The sequence below is a fragment of the Nematostella vectensis genome, chromosome 9, assembly GCF_932526225.1.
Source record: "Nematostella vectensis chromosome 9, jaNemVect1.1, whole genome shotgun sequence".
Classification (NCBI taxonomy): Eukaryota; Metazoa; Cnidaria; class Anthozoa; order Actiniaria; family Edwardsiidae; genus Nematostella; species Nematostella vectensis.
In genome coordinates, this window is record NC_064042.1 from 9,353,331 (window position 1) to 9,379,977 (window position 26,647).

The 26,647-nt window shown below is 41.3% G+C and overlaps 2 protein-coding genes and 1 long non-coding RNA gene across 4 annotated transcripts; 2 read left to right on the forward strand and 1 right to left on the reverse strand.

Moving 5' to 3' along the window:
• The first annotated feature begins 1,085 nt into the window (after positions 1–1,085).
• LOC116612473 (coiled-coil domain-containing protein 39) lies at positions 1,086–14,763 on the forward strand. The gene is made up of 23 exons (XM_048732750.1): positions 1,086–1,399; positions 1,585–1,762; positions 2,218–2,306; positions 2,416–2,574; positions 3,482–3,574; positions 3,908–4,036; positions 4,537–4,596; positions 5,433–5,564; positions 5,847–5,950; positions 6,272–6,509; positions 6,710–6,799; positions 7,220–7,312; positions 8,471–8,542; positions 8,887–8,959; positions 9,308–9,372; positions 10,084–10,200; positions 10,934–11,025; positions 11,771–11,818; positions 12,172–12,327; positions 12,896–13,223; positions 13,602–13,876; positions 14,055–14,149; positions 14,552–14,763. Exons 1-23 carry the CDS (start codon positions 1,313–1,315, stop codon positions 14,641–14,643), a joined length of 2,865 nt encoding a protein of 954 aa, XP_048588707.1. The 5' UTR covers positions 1,086–1,312; the 3' UTR covers positions 14,644–14,763.
• Positions 14,652–18,475, reverse strand: LOC5506232 (lactadherin). Of its 2 annotated transcripts, XR_007313774.1 has the most exons (4): positions 18,300–18,475; positions 16,766–17,227; positions 15,158–16,198; positions 14,652–14,924 (listed from the first exon to the last, which is right to left on the reverse strand). XR_007313774.1 is itself a non-coding variant. In XM_032374598.2 (3 exons), the coding sequence occupies exons 2-3, from the start codon at positions 17,199–17,201 to the stop codon at positions 15,732–15,734; spliced, it is 903 nt and encodes a 300-aa protein (XP_032230489.2). In that variant the 5' UTR covers positions 17,202–17,227; positions 18,300–18,475; the 3' UTR covers positions 14,973–15,731. The 2 variants fall into 2 exon arrangements, 1 of the variants encoding a protein (XP_032230489.2); XM_032374598.2 differs by lacking the exon at positions 14,652–14,924 and having other exon boundaries at positions 14,973–16,198.
• A 5,949-nt stretch (positions 18,476–24,424) lies between these two features.
• LOC116607335 lies at positions 24,425–26,647 on the forward strand. The gene is made up of 2 exons (XR_007313724.1): positions 24,425–24,759; positions 24,966–26,647. It is a non-coding gene; the product is annotated as an uncharacterized LOC116607335 (long non-coding RNA).

Genomic DNA, 26,647 nt, shown 5'->3' on the forward strand with positions numbered 1-26,647 from the left:
TGTGTGAGTATTTTAGGTGAGTTTTAATGCCTCAGACTTAGGCATTACAGTTCACCCAGAACAAGTCCAACAACACTTTCGTGAGATATTTTGGTAAGTTTTCCGAGCTCTTCTGCTTCAAATAGACTAAAAAGGTATAATGTAAGTACCCCCACCCCCCCCCCCCCTAGGCTTTGACTAGCCACCCGATTTTAACAAGGAACTGTGCGAATAAGGAAAAAAAATAACACTGGTAGACGGCGCTGGAATCTTCCACTGTACTCAAAGCTTGGCATATTGCTTAAAGAATGAGAGTTTAAATCAATTTTTGAATTTTGACAATTGACAATGCAGTGAGATCAATTATTTTGTGAGAATCGCCAAGTATCTTCATTCCTGTAGCTACAGCACGTCAGGAATTCTCCCTTGCAGCCGTTCTGGACTCATCGCGCATATTTGTTTTCTAAATATTGACCAAACATTTCTGTTTACGCTAATTCAAATTACCTTCAGCAAGTGTATGGATCAACATCGCAATTAACCACAGCCATATAAACCCGGACATCTTCGATAGCCACACAAGCAATTACGAGAGCACCAGGGAAGGCACCGCGCCTCGAAAAAAGTGAACTTTTAGCTTTTAAGGCCAGCTACTTCGGTCCAGGAGTTCATAAAAGAGTGGGCCAAAAACAAGAATTCCAAGAAAGGGGTACCAGATCATTGTTCTTCCGTGGATTTCCTTATGTTTCCTGTTTACCAAACGTGTGAAAAATAGGGGGGACCCGCTCGGCCCACACCTAGACCCGCCCCTGCATACGCGACCTTGCAATTTGCATCAGCTGGAGAAGTAAAATCAGGGGTGGGGTATTCAGGGTGATAGTAGGCAATAGTTTAGGATGCTCTACACCCTCCCTTTTTGACAATTTTTTGGTATATTTTCGTATTAGTTCTTCACCCCTTATTTTCTTCATTAGTTTAACCTCAATTTTCTTCCATAAAGTGGGCTTAATATTAGCTAGATATTCTTGAAACAGCATACATGAAGTATTTTGCTTTTTGCTCGCGGGCGCTCGCTTATCCGGGACCTTATGTTTTGGCGGTTACCACAACAACACACAGCCAGTCTTTATGTATGAACTGTCTTCTTTGCAGGAAAACAGATATTAATTTTTACTTTTTTCTGCAATTCGTGCAGAATAATCACACGAAAAGACCAATTGGAGACATCTTATTCTCTATTATAGCGGCTCCACACGTACTTAGTATTTACAGACGCTTTTGGTCAAGGTTTTAGGAATATTTTCTGCGGAACGTCTTGTCTGCTTTCATCAAAATGGATGAAATCTTGAGCGATATAAACTTTGACGAAGGTATTGCCATGCCGGTGGCAAATACGGCAAACAAGCAACTAGAGGCTGAGGTAAGATATCTCGGAACAATCTCGAGTTTCGTACAACTATTTGTATGATATTACTTCGATGAAATAGATGCAACATCTTTATTCCTAACAGCATTTCTACTTCATTTTGTTTGGTTGATGACTATACTACCGATGATTTATACCAAAAATACAAGCTTATTTGTTTTATTTTTGTTGTTAAAAAGGTCGATGCCACCCAGAAGAACTTGGTTATGACCAAGGACCAGTTGGAAGAGCACAAAGATCGAATTTACGCCATGAGTGAGCACCTGAAAAATGTCCAGCAAGAATTATACCATACCCAGGAACTGCTGAATGCCAGGAAGCGAGAGATTGAGACTGAGAACCACTTACGCCAAGTTGGTAGGTCTTATGATACAGCAATATAAGTAAATATGATAGGACATGATAATAGAAATCGTCGGACTGGACTGTTGGATGAACAGCCCGTCTACTAGATGCATGGGTCAGATGTTGGACAAATTAGTGTCCTAGGGGGGAAACAAAATGGTCAGCTATAAAAAAAAACAAAAAAAAAAAACAAAGGAAGGGATAAAATCATTTTCTGGAAGAGGAGTGTGTGGATTTTGTAGACACTTGACAAAACACATTCATGATTTTGTTCTTATTGATTGTTTTCTTCTATCATGTGGACTCAGATTGAAGCAAGACTTTGTACAGATTGGCAGAGTTTCGAAAAAAATGAGTGGATCGGCAGATTAGGAGACCCCTATTCAACCCCCCCTTTTCAAATGTAAAACTATATTTCACAGCTTCCTCTGCTACCCTATTGATTGTCATTACTATTGTCTTTTTAGCTGAAAGAGAAGAAGGCAGGCTGAAAAATGATATCCGAAGATTAACTAATGAAATTAATGATTTGAAAGAAAAGAGAAATATCTATGAGGTAAGGCAGATACAAAATTATCTGTTGTACATTTAACATTTCCACTGGTTTCTTGTAAAGGCATCATGTTATTGTGTGGAGTTAATGTTTTCATTTTGGGTGCTTTTAGAACAATATTTTTAAGAATACTCAGAAGCTTGAGGATCTAAAAGCCCAGATGAACTGGGACCAGAAGGCTCTAGAAGCATGGCTTGAGGAGTCTGCTCGCAAGGACGAGGATGCCTTAACATTGCAAAAGTACACCAGGTCTGATGAGGCTAAGATCAAGGTACGTCCATACTGGGAGTAGGATGTGGATGTCAAGTGAGTGCACTCCTGAGGGATACTTGACTACAAATGCTGTATGATGGTGGCTGTCCATCAAGGATAGGGCATTCCTTTTTTTTTGTTGTTTTCACAGACAGAGCAAAAAATGGCATGAAATTTTCCAATTCTCAATATATAAGCTCAAGATTCCGCATACAAGGAGTTCCTCTGACCCAAAGCTTAATTCAAAATTTTAAAGAAATTTAGAAGGTATGAAATTTAGATATTAGCAAGCAAAGTTGGCTTAATTTCTGATCAGAGCCCAACTTCTCCCTAAAAAACGAGGAGAATTCATACTTTGAACATTTGAAAATTGCACTTCAAGCCTCATGCAAACAAAAAATATCTATAATTTAATACTTATTATGTATACTATAGTTCTTTTTATTATTTATGAAATCTAACGTCCTTCACACTGTCGGCCTAGACTAGCTAAGTTATTTGCCGACAGTGTGTTGTAAAATATTATTTGTAAAAGAAAATAAAAAAACTGTTCTGTTCTGTTCTGTTCAGACGAATCCATTAGAAAAAATACTTTTTGATATGTTGGATTACATATCATAAGGGGCCTCTATGCAAAAATTCAAGCTTAACGAAATTAACCAGACTTTATTTGGGAAAACTTACCATTATATTGCTCTGTCGTTCCCACATACAAGATGTAACTTGTTATAACCCTGATTTAACCTCTTTTTGTTGTTGCTCACATATAATATGTAACTTGTTCTATAACTTTGATTTAAGGTTGCCATTTTGGTAAGTAAGGATGTGCTAATAATATGAAACCCTCTTGCTACTGTTAACTCCCTTGCTAGGAAAAACACTGCAGTGAATACTAGAATAAGCTTGTTGTGTTTTATTTTTATCAGGAGCTTTCTCTGCAAATGGAAAGAATGACCGATGAGGCTGGCAAGAAGCGCAAAAACCTAGAGCATGAATTGACACAAACAATGACTGCACAGGTACTGCATATTGTGAAATGACTTTTCAAGCCAGCGTTTCTTTCAGTTCTAGCTTTGTTCCATGAAAAAGGAAAACATCATGTGATTAATTGTTCAGGCTTTGCTTTTCAAGCCTGAGGAACTGTTTTTAATCAAGTGTGAAAAACCGTCTGTATACATTGGGGACTGTAAATCTCTTGTCTCCTCTGATAACAGTTTGAGCTGGTGGTCCCTATTTAAGTTGTAATTCACTGATCTGTTTGAATATAGAAAAGGATCATCTTCAGTAACATGTGCTTTCTTGATGTTAGTTTAGGATATACAAATGTTAAATTTATTTGTATTTCTTGATAGATTGAGCTTGACAAGACTGCAGAAGAGTTCCGCAAGGCCCACTCTGATCGCCAGGAGCTACTCAGGCAGTGGGAGAGTACCATTGAACAGATGCAGAAACGAGACAGGGAAATGGATGTTCTTGCTGTGGTGGGTAATCATCCTGTATTGAACGCTAACCACCTCACCATCCAACAGACGTAGAATGGATATCCCAGCTATTGCGGTCGGGTGAGGTTGGGTTTTGCCCAATTGTAAGGTTTATAAAAGAGGAGAGGCTTGCATTTCTGGGCTTTCCTGCTAAAATATTGGTTTTAATAGATAATTCCACTTTTGTGAACACCAGAAAACCTGTTTTTTGGCAAACAACAGATTGCTGTAGTAATGTTTTACAAGATTCTGCATTTAATCAAACTCAAATACTGACTAAGATAACCCTGACTCCCTACTGACCTAACAGTATTAATCTAAACCTTTTCTACCCTAATATGGTAAGGTGAGTACAGCTGTGTAACTTCAACTAGTGGTAACAGAGGTCTGTTTGATGCAGGTAATCTTGGAATGGGAAAACTTTTGTCTGGGGATCTCACTGTGAAATACATCTTTTACGACATCACTTTATAACTGACTTTTTTGTTTATTCAAAACAGAGGTTGGCAGAGGTGAAGCTTGAAGTCAGAGAAAGAGAAGAGCAGATATTAGAGAAACAGGTACACTTAAAGCTCTCATTATTATACACCTATTTCAAATAAATTAATAGAAACAAAAAGCCCAAAATGTTGTGAACTTGTACCAGAACAATGAATACAATACACCAAAAACTGGGATTCGACTCTGCCAAATTTTCGTCTTTAATAAGACTTCTTCAGGGCAGAAGAAGTCCTGAAGAAGTCTTATTAAAGACAAAAATTTGGCAGAGTCGAATTCCAGTTTTTGGTGTATCCTATTTCAATTGAGGTTGACTCTAAGGAAATGGAAAATGACGAATGCCTAAAACCACTGGTTAGGGAAACATGTCTTGTATCTTAATAACCTTCAGTTCTAGGCTAAAATAAATTTGTCATAGTGAGGCCCTTTTAATGAATGAATTTTGAATACAATAGGGGGCATTATTATTAGCAAAACTTTGTTCCATTTTCCATTTTCTTATAGTCAAACCTAATTGGAATAGGTGTATACCAATCACAAAGCACAGGTACATACAGTAGTTACAGCAAGGAGGGGGAGCTGGCACCCCAGGAGAATGAGGCTAGCATGGCATTAACCTAACCGTACTGTACATGACAGGGCAACGTCTTTGTGACTGGCGCTAGCTGCAGTATACTGCCCAGTGCCATAGCAGACATTGAAATATTGGGGGGCACAATACAGAAACATTTAGAAAATATTTGGGGGCACACATGCCCCTGATGGTCATTTCCTTATACTTTTTTTTAAATATTGGGGGGGGGCATTTGCCCCCAGTGCCCCACCCCTGCTACGGCCCTGCTGCCTTAAGCATGGATATGCATACTATGGCTGATTATTGATGGCTTTTTCTTCTCAGAAATTCCTGGAAAATGAGCTAGACAATAATAAAGAGAAAGAGAAGAAGGTTGGAGCTGCTGAGAGACTTGCTGCTAAGCTACGTCTTGAGTATCAGGATGCAGAGCGAACTAGGATTCAATTCCAAGATGAGGTAATTGCACATTGGTATGCAAAGACAAACAACTATGACAACATTTGTGAATACTTCTAAATAACTGCAAAAAAACCTGAAGAAAACTAACAATGTTTCCCAAGTCTTATTATCAACTTTGGCTTGAGGCAGTAGAAAAATTGAAAATGACTCTATGGAATGAGACTGTCCACGTATACACCTAAAACTTGGAAAACAGAGTCACAATGACGTCTTAATCCTAGCAATGCCTGAGGCTTAACAATACAGTATCTGAAACCTTACAATCACTTTTCCTTGTAGCTGAATACTCTGAAGTATACTGTGGACAGGACTGCCAAAGATCTGGAGGCCACCAGGCAGAAGTACAATGAACTGAAAAAGGAAGTCTTAACCAGGGCTGAAAGGTTTGTCAATATTATATAAGCTCTCAAAGAAAAGAAGAGATTTAGAGGTGCACTTCTCAATAATGCTAACCATTTCCACATCCGCTGTTACTTTTGGATGGGAAGCATTTCACATGACAGAACATTAAAAAAATAAAATAAAACAGAGCATGTTGTTAAAAGAGGACAAGAACTATTATTAACAAGTCTTTAAAATATATGAACAAAATCGTATAAAAATGAATAGTGGAAACTTGTAACTTTATTAGTAACTGTGAAGATATAAAGTACTCACTCATCACAAGCTCTCATTTCTAAACCCAACTCTGATTTTCCCTCTAGGCTTGAGAGGGTCCAACAGGAGAGAGCTGACCTGCAAGACCAGCTTAAGATAGCGACAGATGAAAGCCTGTCAGCAGAGCAACGGGCACAGATGCTTGTCGCGCGTTTAGAGGAGGAGGAACGTAAGATATATGAGGTGGAAAAGCTCCTTGCCAGGCTACGTGAGATGCAGTTCAAGAAGACTGAGGAGCTGCATCATTGTAAAGGGCTGGAGAAGAACGCGTCTGCTGAGATCCAGGTTAGATTCATATCATTGAAATATAAGTTATGCTAGACTGCAGTGATAAATTTAGGCTTGCAAGAGACTTAGTGCTGAAGAAGAAGTATTCATGTTGAGCTAGATGACACTCGGGTTTTCTCAGGGTGGTCAGATATAGTTAATTTATGAACATTTCTAGTGTTAAAGATATTGATTTTACTAAAACTTTTTTTTCATAGGGGGCTCGGGCAGCTAGTAGGAATTTAAGCAGCAAGCTGCACAAGTTGGACCAGGAATCACTCAAACAGCAGGAAATCATCTACATGCAGGTGTGTCCAGGTTTATTTAGATCCCTGACATTGATCAAGTCAGCTAACACATGAGACAAACAGGGTTATAAGGTGCCGTACCATTAAGAGCATGAATTGCTTACAGTCGCTTCTTCTACAGTGAACGCTCTGGCTCAGTTGAAGCGCAGAGAAAAACTTCATTGGAAAACAAATAATGTGGAGAGATTTTGAAATTTCCACCTCAAGCAAAATCGGTTGGGTACACCAAATCCAATAAAAAAATATTACAATGGTTTACCAAAATTATTCAGTGGAATTGGATGTTTTCTTACACTTGGTATTTTGCTACATAACAAAATGACAGCTGTCAGAGGCATTGCTGATGAAAAGATTTTCACGTAACGTTTGTTGTATCTATATGGGTGTGACTCAAGCTCGATGATGTTTTTGCTTTTCTAGGATTTTTCCCTTCAACAACTTGAGCGCAAAATCAATCGTCTTCAGGGTGAACGAAGCAACGAGGAGAAACTACAGTTAGAAGCAAAGATACAGGTACCGTCATTGTCAACAGAAACGCGAGCCTCAACTTACAGCGAAGACACAGAAAGCGGGCCATGCTGAACAGCTTTGACCAATCAGAATCGGCTTAAACACCGTAAAGATTTTGAAAAAAAAGTTCATCCACTGAGAAACGCCGGACGTTGTTTATGGTGATCTTGTACGTGTAGTCGACCGTGGGAAAGCGGCTCGATCACTCGTATTTTTAAACAACGTCCGACCTTTCTCATTGGCTGAATTTTTTTTCAAAATGTTTACGGTGTTTAAGCCGAATCTGATTGGTCAAAGTTGTTCAGCATGGCCCGCTTTCTGTGTCCACATTGTAAAGCTGAAATACGAGCCTGGGCCACAGATAGATTTGAAGATCTAAGTTGTGTTTCGCTCCCTAAATCAGCATAATGTGTTTCGTAGACTCCGACAAATAACTCGAACTGTATCGAGAACGGCGCGAATATTGAGAAAATTCTCAGAGCATCATTTTTTTTTATTTTCATGCTCAACGTAGCCTTCGCAGCAAGCGCAAAGGTCTGGTGAAAAAGGAGAAAAGACCGTGCGCGCCTGGGCACAAGGAAAAAAAGAGAGCCCTTCCTATCTTCCCACATTTCTTTGGTCTTTGTATGCGGCCACCTTATTCTTATGACCCTTGCTCTTGTTACGCAGGTGTCGCTCACTCATCGCTCTCGATGCCGTGATTTTCTTATAGGGGCACAATTGCACGATTGATTTTAATGTTATTTAGGAAAGCAAGAGAACAATCTTTTGCGCATAATAACTATTAATTACCATCAAGAATTATTAAAGGCCCTGTCAAACGTACGTTTTTGCTCTTGCGAGCTGTCTCGCAAAAAAATAAGCCGCAAGCGAATTTTTTTTGCTTGTGACACCACTTTTGCAACTTTTTTTGCATTCCTTAAAGTCGCACGAAAAGTAGAACCCTTTCCTACTTTCTACAACAAATTGCTTCAAGCCGCAGGAAAAACTTTACGTGTGACATGGCGCGTGCGACCTGCAACAATTTTTTTGCGAGACAAATTGCAGTCGAAAAGTGTACGTGTGGCAGGGCCTTGAATAAGCTTTAATTTATCATATAAGTACTGAATTGCAGCCTCTCATTGTATTGTCTTTGATATTGACGTTGTGTTGGTCTTCCAGGAGTTGTCTTCACAAATGGACGAACACAATGCGACACACACGCTCCTCACCGCGCAGATGAAGAATCTTAGCGTGAGTAAAAATTTAAAATTTCTCCCAAAATTCCCAAGGAAAGAAAATTAAAAAGCCCCTCAAAATCCTCCCTTTAAAACCCATATAAACCAAAGTTCTGATACTGATCATATCGACCCCATAGGGGGTCGTAGGTTAGCCAGTAAATCTGTTCCTTAAACGTCAGTTTACATTTTTTCCAACGTGTAGTAAAATGTTCTACCTAAAAATTACATCCAGAAGATGACTTCATATCCAAAAAAATCCAAGAAAATTGTTTCCAATTCCAACAAATATTGAATGACCAAAAAATTCAAACACTTTAGATAACACTGCAATTCAAGGGTCCCTCTGTGTGCTTATAGGATGATCTGAGGCGGGCCAATCGAGATCTCACTAAAGGAAAGGACGAGATGAATAACTTGACCAGTAAAATAGGTAAGTACAGTAAAGTGGCTAGGAGCGTAAGCTAGTTATCTTCGGCGGCTCACGACTTAGAGGGTGGGACGAAAGCGCCACTTAATCAGCTTTCCCTAGAAGTATAAGTAAACAAGAGAAAATCAAACGACCCGAACCTTTCCGGAAGTTCGAATCTTCCTGGGAGCTCATATTATCGAGCGCTCGTGAATGGCATTAATTCCCAGCCCCGTGTTAATATCCATACTTTTTTTCTTCTTTTTTTTTTTGCATAGAAGTATCCTGTTATTGTTTCACATTTTTATAGTTGTCGTTGGTTGCTGTAGTTGTGTGTTTTGGACATATCTCACACATTTTTTCCTGTCTCAGATGAATTAAACCTTCACAACGATAGCGCGGAGAGGGAAAGACGGAAAATCATTGCACTCAAGCAGGTTCGTTAAGCGCAACAACCATTTTGATATTCTGTTCACAGGCATGTTTAACCACAAGGCGATGCCTCGACCAATATTTTGTTTTGAATATGTAGCCTCGTCCCCAGGCTGTTCTTGTTCAGTCCTTCTCATTTTGATTCAAAATGACGGGCACTTATCAAAAGGGAACGTCATAAAAAGGTTGCTGCGCATAGAAGAGGCCTGGGGACGAGGGTAAGCAGATGGAGTTCGCTCACGTCGATTCACTGTTACGAACATGTGCAAAGCTCCATTTACGGGCCTCGGCCTGGAATTATCCCCTTTGGAATTCAGTAGAGACTAGGGATGGAATCTTGTTCTATATCTTTACTTTCTCTTTTTTTCTAGTCCAATGTGATAGCCAGTAGTCTGCTTAGCAGCTACTCTAAGTATCACGCACGCTTTCCCCACGGGCTACAGGGAAAGGCGTGCGTGAAACTAAAAGCGGCTACTAAGAAGATTGGATAGCTAGCGTTTGTCTATTTTGATTGCTTTTTATCTATTTTGATTGCTTTTTATCTATTTTGATTGCTTTTTATCTATTTACATCTAGAACTCAACTTATGTGAAGCTCTACCCTCGGCATATTTTCGTGTTGCATATATTACAAAATTTACATACTTACCGTTGAATGAGTATAGTAAAGTAAAGTAAGCTATTTCAGCCTTCATTTCATTGTTGGTATTTCCTCAGGACCTAATGGTTGATGAAAACATCCTCAAGTTAGAGATCAAGAGGCTCAGCACTCACCTCAGCAAGAAAGCTGATAATGTGCTGAGTCTAGAGAACAGAAGACTTAACTTGGAAACGGTAGGTGCACATTATCTCCCACGTTCACTCTTGTACCCAAGGCTCTTGATAAAAAAAGAGGAGTGAACTTGGAAACGCTAGGAACGCGTCCTCTCCCACGTCCACCCTTGTACATAAGGCTCTTGGTATAAACAAAGACTGAACTTGGAACTGAACGGTAGGTGCATATTATCTCCCACGTCCACCCTTGTACATTAGGCTCTTCGTATAAACAAAGACTGAACTTGGAACTGAACGGTAGGTGCATATTATCTCCCATGTCCACCCTTTACATTAGGCTTTTGATATGAACAGAAGACTGAACTTGGAACTGAACGGTAGGTGCATATTATCTCAAACGTCCACCCTTGTACATTAAGCTCTTGGTAAAAACAGGAGGCTCTTGATATGAAAAGATTACTGAACTTGGAAACGGTAGGTGCATATTATCTCCCACGTCCACCCTTGTACATTAGGCTCTTGGTATAAACAGAAGACTGAACTTGGAACTGAACGGTAGGTGCATATTATCCCACACGTCCACCCTTGTACATTAGTCTCTTGGTAAGAGCAGAAGACTGAACTTGGAACTGAACGGTAGGTGCATATTATCTCACACGTCCACCCTTGTACATTAGGCTCTTGAAACCTCGATGAAAGAGCGCCGTCACGAGATCGTTATGTGATCAGCAATAGATAAAAATATCATGTTTTGTCACAGTATACTTGACGCTCTCTTGTTATCTGTGCATAGTCGATGAAAGAGCGCCGTCATGAAATCGGCATCCACAAGGACATGTTGCGTGCACAGCTCAAATCCGCGGAGGAGGAGCGGCAGACTGTCAGGTGAGTCACGAGGTCATGGGCGTGTCATGTCACGAGGTCATTGACGTGTCGTCACGTGAACACGGGCGTGTAATGTCACGAAGTCATTGACGTGTCGTCCGATTACACGGGCGTTTAATGTCACGAAGTCATTGACGTGTCGTCACGTGGACATTGACGTTTAATGTCACAAAGTCATTTACGTGTCGTCACGTGGACACGGAATTAAAACATGGTCATGGGCGTGTCATCACGTGGTCATTGACGTGTCGTCACGTGGACACGGGCGTGTAATAAAACAAAGACATTGACGTGTCGTCACGTGGACACGGGCGTGTAATAAAACAAAGACATTGACGTGTCGTCACGTAGACACGGGCGTGTAATAAAACAAAGACATGGAAGTTTCGCCACGTGGACACGGGCGTGTAATAAAACAAAGACATTGACGTTTCGCCATGTGGACACGGGCGTGTAATAAAAAGACATTGACGTGTCGTCACGATTACACGGACGTCAAACAACGTCATGGGCCTGTCATCACGTGGTCATTGACGTATCGTCACGTGGACATAGGCGTGTCACATTACAAAGTTATGGACGTGTCGTCGCATGGACCCTGCGTCAAACCTAGTCATGGGCGTGTCATATTGCATGATCATGGACGCGACGTCACTTGAACACGTTTGTGTACCGTATCACATAATCGTTGGTACTGTATGTTCTGTGTCACTGGCCTGACTGACACATCTCCCTTTCATTGCAGTGCTGAGCTCCAAGAAAGAATCTCAAAAATCGAGAAACTGCGTAAAAGGTAATTCGATTGTATATCTTTCTGTGCTTGAATATCAACTAAATCTTAACTGACTCAACGCCTCGAAGATTTCTCTTTCATCTTATTATTCAAAAAGGCCAATCACACCGCCATTTAACAAACTTGCCAATAAATAGGCACTAAAGGCATCCATGTATCAGAAATCAGATATCAAGTGTCCAATAACAAAGGAGTCTTGTAGTTTCATATTTTTCTCATGCGTTGTGCTTTGCCATTTTCCTTACAAATAGACCGTATTTTCAGATACAATAACAAAGGAATGGTTGATTGAAATTCTTTAACCATGCTATGTGGTTTTATATCTTTCTCATTTGTTGTGCTTCGTTACTCAGGTACGAGATCCTGATGGTGTCCATGGCCCCGCCCGAGGGCGAGGAGGAGAGGTCCCAAGCATACTACGTTATCAAGGCTGCTCAGGAGAAGGAGGAACTTCAGCGTGAAGGGGACGAGCTCGACGCCAAGATCCGCAAGGCCGAGAAGGAAATAAGGTCAGTCACTAACTCAGTTAGCTACAGCGGACCTGTATTCGACAGTCCGCAAAGAGCGTTGATGTACGGTAAGCGTAGCTTATTAACCTTAGCGAAATAGCGAATGACTTCACTATAGGTGTGGCGCTTTATGTAGGTAAATAACGACCAATAAGAATTAAGAACGTGTAAGTATCTAACGTGAAACATATTGAGTCATACCAATGCTATCGCAGCATGTTACGCGTACTCGTATGATATAATTTATGGGTGACCTTTGAGCCTTGCCCCGGCTCCATTAACTGAAAGTGGTGACGGTAATTTTGGATTGTCAATTTGTACCCCACCAAGAGACACCACTGCGGGAAAAATTATTCCACCGAGGATAATCTTATTTCGGGCGAAATCACCCATGACAATTTGAACGTCTGCAGCGTCTCAAAGCAAAGTAGATTTGACTATACTGATTCGGTTTTCCTCCCCCTGTCCTGCTAGCATTTCAACAACCATGTCTCTTCAGATCCCTAGAGAATACGCAGTTTTATTGTTTTGTTTCTTGCTAATCGTGTGACAATTCTGGTCTCCTCAGAGCCCTCGAGAACACCCTCCGCCTGATGAACAGCCGCAACGAGACGTACCGCAAGAGCTTTAACAAGGTGGACGAGACGAGCGACGAGTTTGACGAGAAACAGCGCCTGGAGGAGCAGATGCGAGCCGTCATGGACAAGTACAAGTACAAACGGCGACAGATCCGCGAGCTGCAGGAAGACCTGGGGACCATGCAGGTGACCCTTGACAAACTGACGGCCGACGAACAGGGCATGGTGGAGGTGATCGACGAGAAACAGCAGAAGATGCAGAACCTGCAGCGCGAACTGGATGACCAGAAAGGCAAGAGGGAGCGTGCGGGTAAACAGGTACGTGTCACGCCCAATGAAGAGAACTTTTTTGATTACGGGAATTAGTTTTTTCGATTACGGCTATAAGTTCCAGCTATAAGTTTGCGCGCGCATAACCATAAAAACCTACCTCAACTACCAGAATGTAGCTTAAGCTTACATCAAACGAAGCGCGCGCTACATGCCGGTAGTTGTAGTTGTAGCCGGTAGTTCTCATGATGAGTGCTAACAATCGCGAATTGGGAAATGTAGCATTTACGCCGCGCTTTTCTAGTTGCTTCCTTTCAAATAATATCCGATTAGCAACTCCTTGTTGCGAATATGCCAAAGTATGCCCCAATGAACCACAGCCTTTGCTCGTTTCGTTATGCTTCACCGTGTCTCCTCCCTATACAGGTGTCTAAGATTGCACGTGCCGTACGCAGCGCCAAGAAGAGTCGCGGGGAGCTCCACGAGGAGAAGGATATCGAGCTGAGGGAGCTGCGAGATTTCAACTCCAAGACAATGAAACAGATGGGCGAGGTCATCCACAGCTACCCCGACCTCGCACCAAGCGTGAACATGTACTTTGGACAGGCTGGGCTACCTGCGCCTCCCTCGCCGGGGCCTGGATCCTCGCGCCCAGGCTCTTCACGGAGTTCCCGTAGCTCGGGTTCCATGTCTTCCGCCAGGTAAGATTAAACTTTAAGTCTATTTTTTTTTTGATAGGATGTATATTTTTAACGGTTAGATGCCGAATGTGTTGTTACTATAGGTGGATGGTCACAGCTCATATCTTCCGTACCTGGGCCTTGGGTATTATTAGGTTCTAAGATACAAGTATAAAACTTAAGCACCTGAATCTCCTAGGTCTGATCTATCGACTGGAAGTCGCCGTGGTATTGGTACAGTGACGATCGGCGCCGCCGGACTCGGAATAACCGGCACAGCAAGCCCAAAATCAGGTTTGTCGCCGACCAGATTCGCTATTTTATCATACCGCCCTTAGCAATTACCACCCTTCCTATTTTTTTGATGGTGTTATTCACTTGGTATGTTTGCCATAACCCCAAGTTATGATCGAGGGCCATATGAATTTTAGATATTTATGACAACGACAAAGACTATGGGTAACTGTTTTATATACTCATAGTCAGTAGACTCCGATGAGGCGCTATTTGAGTGTGAAAGTTGTGTTTTACGCCCGATAAGCTACTGGCTATAAAGATGAATGTTATGTATTTTGATTACATGAATGTCATTTTTTTTTTATATTATTGAGAGAGGTACTGATGGCCTCGAAGAAAACTGCCGATTTGTCTTTTCCCTTAGATACCATCTCACCGCTCGTTACTCTTCCTCCATAGGTGTCTCGCCTTCGGCCAGTGCTCGAGACCGACCGCCATCCGGCGCCTCACGAGCATCCTCTCGAGGGAGTAGCGGAGGAAGCCGACGTTAGACGTGGCATACGGGTTCTTGATTTTTAATATGCTGTACATATTATTTGTAACATAGTCTTGAAAATGATATCAAATAGTAACAATCAACCTTAAATAAAGTGTGCTTGAAAACCCTCTAATATTTACCGTCTGTGCAGTGAAGTAAAGATCATAATAAGAATAATTTACGAATCTGACCATAGTTAGAAAAGGAGACTGGTTAGGAAACCTGGCGAACTTCAAATGACATAAACAATAGGCGCTCTCTGATGTCGAACCACCATGTCACGTGACCCACACCCTGCAGAAAGCAAGCGCACATTACAAAAAAAAAATATGGACGAACAAGTTTGATACATACTTTAAGCATGTTTTATAGCCATTAAATCCTTAGCTCTACAAACTCATATATTTTGATCATGAGCTGAAAGGCGCTAAAATTCTTTAGTGCTATGGAGAGTAAACTTCTATCAAACAATCTCAGTAACCTCATACGGTAAGCATTAGTGCGGAAGAAAAAACATATATACTTACCTAAAAACAAGCCGGCTTCGCTTTTAGGTAGTGGCTAAATCGATATAATTTGCCATATAACTAGCCTGTTTTACAAAGAGTCACTACATCGTAAAGAAACATCGTCAAAAAGACATTTCATGTGGTGTTCTCGGTATGCTGTTGTGACGCTATCCGTGATTATGACGTGTAATGTTGGCACTTCGTGCTCGCGCGCGATGGATTATGCGTGCTGATGGCGTGTTCGCGAAGTTTTCGTGATTATGACGTGAACTTAAAATACAGGAGAAAATGTCGTCTATGGGCCTTTCGGGCCCCTTCCTGTTAAAAAACCTGGCTACACCCCTGCATTCTACTTCAACTCATTAGAGAGCTTAGGCAAGTCAACATGAACGGCATCACGGCGCGCGCGCTCACGAATTGCTGAAAAACAGCGTTGGCGTCCGTGACCGCGCGCGTAGAACGTAAAAATAGGGAAAATGCCGTTCGAGATTTCCTGTCACGAACGTCAACGCCGTTTTTTAGCAATTCGTGAGCGCGCGCGCCGTTTTTGATGCCGTTTGTGTTGACTTGCCTAAGCTCTTTATCGTCAACCTCAGTATACGATGCAGCCGTACAGCTCAAGTCTGAGAGCGGAGCGCGTATTACTATCTGTTGGGTAAATCCGTACTATCTTTGCCTCAAACGGATCCCTCAGAGCGTGTTTCACCACTCCATTCCTGTCTGTATTTCCATTGAATTCCCTTCTCACTCCGCTCTCTCGGTAGTCCTTCAAACTTCCGTTAAAAATTCCATAACAAACTCTATATTTCTTTGTCCACCAACTTTGAACTGGGCTTCCTTGTGTTGCAATGTGGGTCACCAGTCTCGTCTTGGGACCGAGGTTCACTTGTAACCAAGGCGTGCTGTCGAGAAGCCCTGGGACCCAGGAAGACGGACCATGAAGTCTTCCTTTATAAGGTTCGAAGTAGTCTAGTACCCATTGGCCGGTTGATGATCCTGCTATTCGAGAGTTTCCGATGTATTTTTCGTCAGAAATACCGATTGGCGGAGATTTGCAATCTGTGGATTTAGAGAGATTTTCTTTTTTCAAGTAATGAGTACCATTATTAAGGACATGCAGATCTTTGTCGATCTCTTGTTCGCGCAACACTAAACCGAATTGGACGACATATATCCAAAATATTAAAAGAGCAAACAAAAACGATGAATTAACTAAATTATGTTTCCGGTGGTTTCAACAACAACAAAATATCTTTTTTTAATATAAAATTTTACTTTTTTTTCCCTGATGACCTTATTGGCCGACTATTAGCCTGCATAGCAAGCGTCCCCGTGTGTTTTGAGGAAAAAACCCAGAGGGATGGAGAAAACCCACGAGAGGTTCGATGACCCATAGGATGAGCGCCAAAAAGGACGGGCTTGCTTTTTCCAGGAACACTTGCTACGCAGGCTAACTGGCCATTTAACATCTGAGAAACCCCCAAAAAATCGAAAAAAATAATAACAATTAGACTACGAGTTCGAGTTTTCTATAAGGCAATAGATAGTCAACGAAGCGCATAGCGCCGAGTTGAATATTTGACTCATAGAAGATATCTGCGAGATATCAAATGGTTGGTCACGTACCTTGACATAACTCGCCCGTGTACCCCTCCTGACAGTAACACTTGTACCCAGGCATCATGGGAACGTTCACGCATGTCGCCTTATTGCTGCAAGGCCATCCACCAGAACACGAGCCCGCGGGCCTTGACAAATGCTCGAGATATACCGAGTCAGCGGTATAGACAAAGTGCTCAGGATGCGAGACTCGCGTGCCTCCATTCAGCTCGCAAATACTTGTGGGAAATCTATAGTTCAGGCTGTAGCAGTTTGGATCGCCATCACACGTGATTACACAAGTGGTTAATTGTTTGCCAGTGATTGACTTGTAGGCGTGCCCTCGAAGCGTGTATTCGTTGATGGATGAGACGGGCCGACAGTCATGTTGGTCAGCAGTAATACATAGTTGGTCTAAAAATGTGAAGAACGCGCAAATGCAGAGCGCTTTAGAAGTCACCATGACAATAGCTGGATCAGGAAACAAGTCTGGAATATGAGTAAGTATACACATTATGCATTGTTTAGAACAAAAAGAAAAGCCACACAATAATACAGTGAACCAAGAAAGCATGATATTCAAGCCTTCTTTATTAAACCTGTGTCATCCTTTGTCATTGTCCTTGAAAATACAGCACAACATCCAAGAAAGCTACAGAATAACCCACAAGTGCCATTCTTCTATAAACAGATTGTGAAACTAAGTGGGCGTATTTCTTCTCCAGTTTCTATGTCGCCCAATAAAAGAGCTACAGCAGCACTTTAATGATATTGGCCAACTTTAAGGGGGAACCGGAGTCATCAGTCATGTTATATGATTGATGTCAAACAGTTCCTTGTCTTTTTTAAAAATGTTTCGAGTACAATCTCACTCAAGAGGGTGCACAATGGGTAGTTGTTGCAATTGCGACATCTCAGCTAATGTTCATTACATCGTGACGTGAACCAGACAATTGTTACTTTTACAAAAATTAATTTTTTATCGCTGTTAAAAAAAAGAAAACATAAGAATATACCACATTTTAAGAAGATAAAAACTGCATTTACGTATTTCTTTGACGGCGTTAATATTTTCAAACGGAAATTGCTTTCTCAGCAAAAGTTTATTCCACCAAATTGTTGTCAAAGCTTATAGGAAGTTTACATGACATTCTAAGATAGGGTATTATTTCATTTACTCATAAAGGTGCAAATATTTCTTAATTGAATCTGATCTGGCAAATTGACAGACTTTAGGAACCAAAACCGTACATAAAAAAAAACGAAATCCTTGTATGATCATAGAATACAAAGTAGTAAGCTGATGGATGTTAACTAATCATTTTGCGCGGCCAGTCATTCCCTTTTGGAAGGAGTCACTCGTTGTTTGCAAAGTAATATGCACCGTATTTTGTTATCAATTTTTTTTTTAATTTAAGTGAGTGAAAAAAATGATAAGATGATAAAAATGAGCCAGAGATGGTTTACTTTTCTCCTTTCTTACAAAGTAAATTGTTACAGCACCAAACGTAAGCGCATATTTTACAAGCGAGTTTGTTAGACCAATGACCTAGGTACATACCGCATAACTTTGTACTTCTTGAAAAGTGCTCACAATGTCCCTCTCTCGCTCATGCCTTGCAAAGTTCGTTCTCGCTTATGTTTATCGTTGTTTTCGTTTCGGCTTCCCGTGATTTTTGTTCTGATCAACAAAAAGTTTTGACTATTGCTTCAGCTGAATGTGTGTACATCATCGGCGAGAAATACCCAAGACAAATATTGGATTAAGGAGACGAATGAGATGCATTCACATTGCCTAATTGGACCCTTATTATGACTTTAACAATGCACTGTGTACTTAAAGGCACAGCTGTAAACGAATGAAAACAAATATCCAACAATTTGAATCACCGACGATTTTCCTTTTCGTTGTCACAGCCACACTAAAGTTTGGTTTTGTTCTTTTATAATCAATATTGCGCAGCATGCTCTTTTTATATTTAAACTGATTACTGTAAGAACCCAAGAACTCGCACTCCCCGCAAACCCGGACTGTTTTTCGTCTCCCATGATGCCATCAGGCTTCTGGCAAACTGGGTTTTATTTCATTTCCAATTACAGGTTGGGAGAAAGTGATGATTGATCTCACTTTCCCAGGTGGGAGAAAGTGGCGAATAATGTCACATACTGTTTCTTAAACACAATTTTTTGTCTGGCAATAAATGCAATACGGAACATTAAAACTCGGAATAATCTGGCATAACAAAATAGCCAGTTTTATTCGATTTAGATCTCCAACTAAAAGAAGTGAGACGCTTCCCAGAGCAAACCCCTTTCCCCTCCTACCCAATTCAATATTGGTTAAAATCGTCTTTTTAGCTTTAAACGTGTAAGTCGACGTCAAATGACCATGAATGATCCAACATTATAAAGGGGGGAGGGGAGGGAGAGGAGACTGTTCCACATATTTTGTTGCGGCTTCTAGCCAAACTAATCTCCGCAGTGAAATGTCTTTCATTGAAGTCGAAGTTATGTTTATATTTTGTACACATCCCTGTACTATATATTTTGCATACACATAAGTTCAAACATATCAGATGTATACATTATCACAGACATTTTTCAATTTGAATAGTACATGTGAAAAGCCTTGTGAAAGGCCCGTAACCAGGGGGGGAGGGGGGGGGCAAAATGTCTACTTCTGATTTGGAACAAAGCCCCTTTCTTTATCAGGATATTCATAGAAAGGTTTAATAAGTACATTGTGCAGTTCGTTTCATTGCCTCGGTCCAGGACCCTCATTGCTTGCGTTTTTCTTCAATTCTAACGAATAAGAGAAACCTTTCCAAAATCCCTACTTCTTTCTGTCAGTGGCGAATCCTGGGGTGGTGACATGTCAGGCCGCTTTTCGGACAAAAAAAAGATGAAACTTTGCAAATTGCTAATGGATAAAATGCGCATTACTTTATTACTTTTATCTATATTTAACTATCTATATGTAGTTTTTCGAGTGTCAGACTTTGTCAGCTCCCCCTAAAAATACGCGCTGTTATTTAGTATTTGCGCACTTTTGGGGACCCTGTGGATAATAGTGCAGGTGGCACAATGTTTTGACAACACTTTCAGCGTCTGAAATTCGATGAGCTATCTTAAAGGTGTCTTTGCAAAGAAAAATTAGCTCCTTTTTCTCGACATCTAAGATTGAGTTTCTGTTGTCTGACTATGGGATGGATGGACCAAATACGAGAATTACTTGGGCCACTTGTCAGTGGTTTGCATGTGTGCCTTGTTTAGATTTACTATGGGTTTTCGAAGATTGACCGAGTGACAAGCATCGTATATAATCGGACACATACATATATAAGATCGATACTTTGGTACCAACGAATGTACGCCGAAGTTCTAGCTCTGGCATGCCCCGTTATGATTCGAATAAACGCACTTATTGAATTTTTCGGGTCTTAAGGAGGGCGCTTATTCGAATCATTACGGTATGTTGTCGGTCCAGCCGAGACATTTCCAAGAGTCTGCAGTAGACAGCGACACCGCGAGAACGTGCCAGAAGAAAGTGCCTTGGCTTCTTGGAAGCTGTGAACATCATGGTCTCTTGCTGTGAAGAGATAAGGTGCCGTTTTAGCGAAGAGAGCCCATTATGAGCTCTGCGCTAATATGCCAAAAGTTATACTAACCAAGACCACATATGAAGTCGCACAGCTCATGGTCTCTTGCTGTGAAGAGATAAGGTGCCGTTTTAGCGAAGAGAGCCCATTATGAGCTCTGCACTAATATACCAGAAGTTATACTAACCAAGACCACTGAACCATGAAGTCGCACAGCTCAGCCAAACTTTAACTTTGAACAACAAGTGGGATCATCTTATGCCTTTGGTATGAGGGCTCTGGAGAGGGAAAGCCACCTGAAGGTGATCATGCTGAACAGATATTTTTTCCTAATGTCAGGGAACTACTAAAGGTCTTGGCGGTGTTGCCCCTGGGCAGCATAGAGGCAGAGAGATTGTCTTCCTGTGTCCGTAGAGTTCATACTTGATTAGGAAGCACAATGATAACAAAGAGGCTGGCTAGCAGCTGGCTGCTATGAATGCAGGAACGTAGCAGGGGGTGGGGCACACGTGCCCCAGATATTTAAAAAGTATAAGGCAATGACCAGTAAAGACTTGGCTGTACCCCCAATATTTTCTTAGGCCCCGTTCACACATATACGGAATCCAATGAATGCGCAACTTTTTCTTTCCGTAATCGAAAAGTTATCCGTCCACACGTAGCGTAATCTCACCGTAATCGCCCGTCTACAAGTATACGGCCATTCCGTAATCGCTCTAGCTTTACACGTTGCGACACCATCTTGTTTTATTCTACGGTAAAGAGATTTGACGTCATCGTAATCGAAAAGTTACGGATTCGACTGTTCACACGGATTCCGTAATCGAAAAGTTTCGGATTCGACCGTCCACACGTAAACGGAATCGTATTCGTTTCGTTCCGCTTTCGTTTGCGGATTCAAAAAGTTGCGGGTTGGCCAGCCTAATCTTCGTATACGTGTGGACGATAGCCGTATCCGAAACGAGAAAGTTGCGGATTCATTCTATTCCGTATACGTGTGGACGGGGCCTTAATGTTTGTGAACCTTCCCCTCCCCCTCCCCCCCTAATATTTCGAGATCTGCTACAGCACTGGAATGGCCAAGTAGTGTCGATCGGACAGGATGGGAGGTCTGTAGGCGTTTTATGGCAGCGCAAACACGGTTGATAGCGTGTTCCACCGGTAAAGTCCGAAGTAAGAGGAGGTATTATTTGTTTTTTATCTTTGTAATTCAAAGCTATAATAAGTAACGCGATTTTCACAAACAGGGAAAATAAAAGTATTGTCGACAATTTCTATAAGAATTCGTAAAATGAAATATATCATTCCTTTATATCTGAAAATAAAATCGCCACAGAAACTGTACTAAAAAAAGTCACCCTCCCTTTTCTAATTCCTAGATCCGCAACTGTGTTTATAAATCATCGCCATTAAGGTTTGATGATGACTCCTATGGGGACGAACTGAATTTTCAAGAAGATCTATAAATCAACTGCTATGTTTCACAGGCCCGTAGCCCAGGATTTTGAGCGGGTGTGTGTGGGGGGGGGGGGGGAGAGGAGGGGGGGGGGCTCTTTTACCCATTTAGCGGACCATTTTCTCTAAGGCAGCTAGCCCTAGCCCGCAGTGGTACTAAATTTTCCTTCATTAGAGCGGACCTTCAAGTCGAGTGGGGTGGTTGTTCCGAACCCCTCTGGCTATGGGCCTGTTTAAGGGACGTGCACATCCAGAAACAATTCCAGCATTCAAAATAAACTTTCTACTCAAGCGTAAGGTCCGGACGACAAAATACATAAGAAAGAATGGTGAGCAGGTCAACTGAATGGGTAAACGAAGCCATCGGACGAAGCCAAGCTCGAAGTTCTGACTACGAGGCTGTCTCTGAATATTGTCTTATGGTAGGGTAAGACACATTATGCTCGAGAATTTGGCCCCGCCATTATGCTCAAAATTATGCTTGCGTCGTTCCATTATGCTCGAGTGATGCTGCTTGTTTAGTTGATAAATAAACGTTACGTTACGTTGAATCACGTGATTATTTATGTACAAAAAACGTATCGTAATCAGAAATGCATGCAGTATCACCGGTACCAGTTACAGTTACAATCACAGTCACTGTGCTAACCGGGAATTTCATGATCAGTAATTGGACCACAGGCAGCCCAAGGCTACTGTCAGTGCAAAGTGTTTTTGTGTTGGATTGGCGGCTGGTTGATTTTTGCGAGTTTTATCGGTCCTCGAAGTAGCTGTGTTGTGGCCGTTAGCCGATGGAGTCCCCAGCCTTTCCTATTTTTATACAGAGAGAGAAACACAACTCGTGGCGGGCTTCAAACTCGCTCTACTGACATTCTATCGGCAAAAAATAAAATAAAGGAAGACTCAAACACAACATTACATGGTCTAAAGTTTTATTTTTCACGATAAAGTATTTTTTCGCTAACATATAAATTCCCCCATACATTACGTTGGCTTTATACCACTGACAGTAGCCTTGGGCGGCCTGTGATTGGACACGCCACAGAAGTGATTTAGATTACGAGTTTTTGTATATTCACCCGTGATGTTAACTGCTACTCGACGAAATTCATGTTTTATTAGTCTAGATCGAATAAATATCTCTTAAAATACCGAAGAGTTTATACGAGTCGTTGCCAAGTCCCCAACGAAAATTCAACGAACCAATGTCAAGAAAATCCCCCCACTAAACAACAACGACAACAACAAAACAAAAACAGTCGTCCAGAGGGCCACAAATAAAAAGTTTTACAATGCATATGCAAAATACATATAGTTATTGAACAGATTCCTTGCCGGAATTGATATTTTTAGGGGCGGATACAGGGGAGAGGGGGGGGGGGGTGTGGATTGGGTAAAAATAAAAATGAAAAGTCACTTTTGTGAATAAATTAAATAGGGACGGGAGGTACTGTCCATGTGCCTTCGCCTGCTTGTGCTTGAGGGTTACGTGACAAATCCAATTCAGCGTGAAAGGATTGGCAGGATTGGCAGGGGTAGGGGGTGCGAAGTCATAGGTATCATGGAAATAACATTGAGCAATGTGATCCGGCAAAGGATGTTTTGGAAATCTTTTTGACCGAAAATACCTTCCTTTTTTACGAACGCTGTAAAAATGATCTTCCATAGAGTACGCTGGAGCCAATCAGCCGTTTCTGGAACATTGAAATGCATAAAGTGCGTGATTTTAGGCTCTGGGATCAACTTCCCCAGTAAAAGTTTTCACTGCTGATTCGATTCGCAAATTATAACACAACAATCAATCATAAATCTGTGGTTACAAAACACAATTCTCTTTCAATTCCCTTTTAATGAAAACGATACATCCAGAACTTAATACCATTATATTCACACTGATATTACAGATAAAAGATTTCAAGTCTGCTGTAAAAATGATCTTCCATAGAGTACGCTGGAGCCAATCAGCCGTTTCTGGAACATTGAAATGCATAAAGTGCGTGATTTTAGGCTCTGGGATCAACTTCCCCAGTAAAAGTTTTCACTACTGATTCGGTTCGCAAATTATAACACAACAATCAATCATAAATCTGTGTTTACAAAACACAATTCTCTTTCAATTCCCTTTTAATGAAAACGATACATCCAGAACTTAATACCATTATATTCACACTGATATTATAAAAAATAAAAGATTTCAAGTCTAATGAAGTATAATGAAGTAAATCTTATTCCAGTGACAAGGGTTTCTTGAGTGACATGATTTCTGAACATTTGCGTGAAGAATTGAAGTTCATTCATCTAAAAATGTTATTAATCAAAGAAATATAAAGGCCTTCTTGTATTGAAATACATAACATAGACTCTGAGAATGCCTAGGTATTCTATCTTACCGAATTGCAGAGAAAAAAAACTTTTTAGGAGTCTGCACGATGCATCTTGAATGAGCTCCAAATTTACCGTCTCCCCGACGTCTTCACGTTCAATTATTTATATAACATTTAGATAAGTGAACATTAGATAACTTAACAGACAACAGGACACCACCCCATGAGTAGCATTGTGATCATGAGCCTTGAAGAGCAGCTTAAAGGATAAAAACAGGTAGCGAACGAAGTAAAGAAGTGCAGCGCCATAAGTTTAAAGTGACAAAAAGTCAGGTTTAATCACCACAGCAATAATCCCACTATGGCGGCCATGAGGCCCCAGGTCGGGAACGACCTACACTCTTACACAAGCCCGCTGACCGAACATCGCGGGCCAACAGCCATACTGGCGCAACCTCTTTTCCTTTCTGTTTACATGCGTTACGAATCAGATGGAAGATACAGGTATGGCGCGTAACAATATCCTACGCTACAGTGAGTGCAGATTAACTGAAAATGTAAAACATACTCTGCACAAGTAAAGAGCAATGCGGACTGGTAACAAAAATATCAAATGCATGAATGTATAGCAAGGCACAATGAGGTGGGGCACACATACATGGCTATGGTAACGGGTGATACAAGTGTGTGTACACATGGATACATACACACGAGTGATGGCATAAAGGGTCATATGGTGTGGCTACCAGTGTACATACACAGGGGTTACATACACAGTGTGATGACATACATGGTTACGTAGTGTGATTACAGGTTACGTAGTTACGTAGTTACGTAGTGTGATTACAGGTGGGGCACACATACATGGCTATGGTAACGGGTGATACAAGTGTGTGTACACATGGATACATACACACGAGTGATGGCATAAAGGGTCATATGGTGTGGCTACCAGTGTACATACACAGGGGTTACATACACAGTGTGATGACATACATGGTTACGTAGTGTGATTACAGGTGTGCATACATGACTACATAACACTAGCATACATGGCTACCGGCGGTACCATGTATGGGGTTGGGGGTGACCACTTTTTTTTTCTCCTCCTCTACCTTCCCCGCTAGTTGCAAAAAAAAGGAGGCAAGTACATGCACAAATGAGTACACAAACAAAATGAGGCGCATGAGCGTGGCTATGATAATGTGATGTGAAATGTGTGGTATGTGCTGGTTTACAATTATCTGGTTTTGCCAGTGGAACGAAATAACAATGTGGTACAGTGTAAAAACAGGGGCACAGAACCAGATATGGAGTGTAAGTATATGTGTTAACAACACAGCACTGTGTGCATAGGGATAGATGGGACATGATATGATGCACACATGTGTGGGGACATAAATGCCACAGAGCACAAGGTGTGGATATGAACACAGTATGAGGCAGGACGTGTAAACAATTGTGTTACTACTAACTTTAGATATAATGAATACACATCTGGGCTGGATAAAAACATGTGCTGGCAAACAAAATGTTGTGAGACAGACTTAATGCAGTACAGATGTGAAGTGGAATGTAGGGACAAAAATATCACCGAAACAGTGGGGTTGATGCTACAAAACATGACAAATACAGTGTGAGGGATACATAACAAATGTGAAAATAATATGGAGGGATACACAATGTCAGAAACACTATTACACAATAAAAGGGGGTGTGATCCACAAATAGGCAAAATAGGGTACAAAAACAGGCATGGAAACAGATGTGGGCTGATAATATGCGCACATGCACCAAGGATATGGAAATACATCTACAATGGAGGTGAGCTGGGTGAAACAGGTGAACTACACATGATAACAAAATATGGAATGTGGATGGGCTTAAACTATAAATAAGAAATCCTGAAATAAAACGAATACTGAATTAAGGAGTAGTCAATTAAAGTCAGTGCTATAGAGTCAAAGTTCGCCCGCAGAGGGCAAATAAACCCAAATAAGATAAGTGTCCAAAATAAATAAAGTTCGAAGAGTACATAAATAGTGGCTTAGACCCACTTCACCGCAGTTCTTGATGACTTGACTTCGTCCAATGTCAGGCGGTGTTTCTCCTCGCAAAGAAAACAGGTAAAATCCTCAGTAATGTCTCGGTAATGTTGTCAGCACGTCGAAGACTTGCGGAGTTGGTTTGAGAGGCCTTGTTTTGCTCTCATGGTTCACAAGTCTTTGTCTTGTTTTCCCGAAGGGATATAGTCGCGCTCGCAACTAAACACAAACGAACGTAAATAAATGGGTCTTGTCGGCGCTTCAGACGACTTGCAGGGTTAGTTCGAGAAGCCTTGTTTTGCTCTCATGGTTCGCAAGTTTTGTCTTGCTATCCCGAAGGAATGTCAATGTCCAAGTCGCGTTCGCAAATAAACACTGATGTCGAACGTAAATGCATTGGTATTGTCAGTGCTTCAGACGTCCAAGATCAGTCTAACACGAGCCCTGACTCTTGACTTTTCTTCGCGGAATGACCAAACTGTCAAA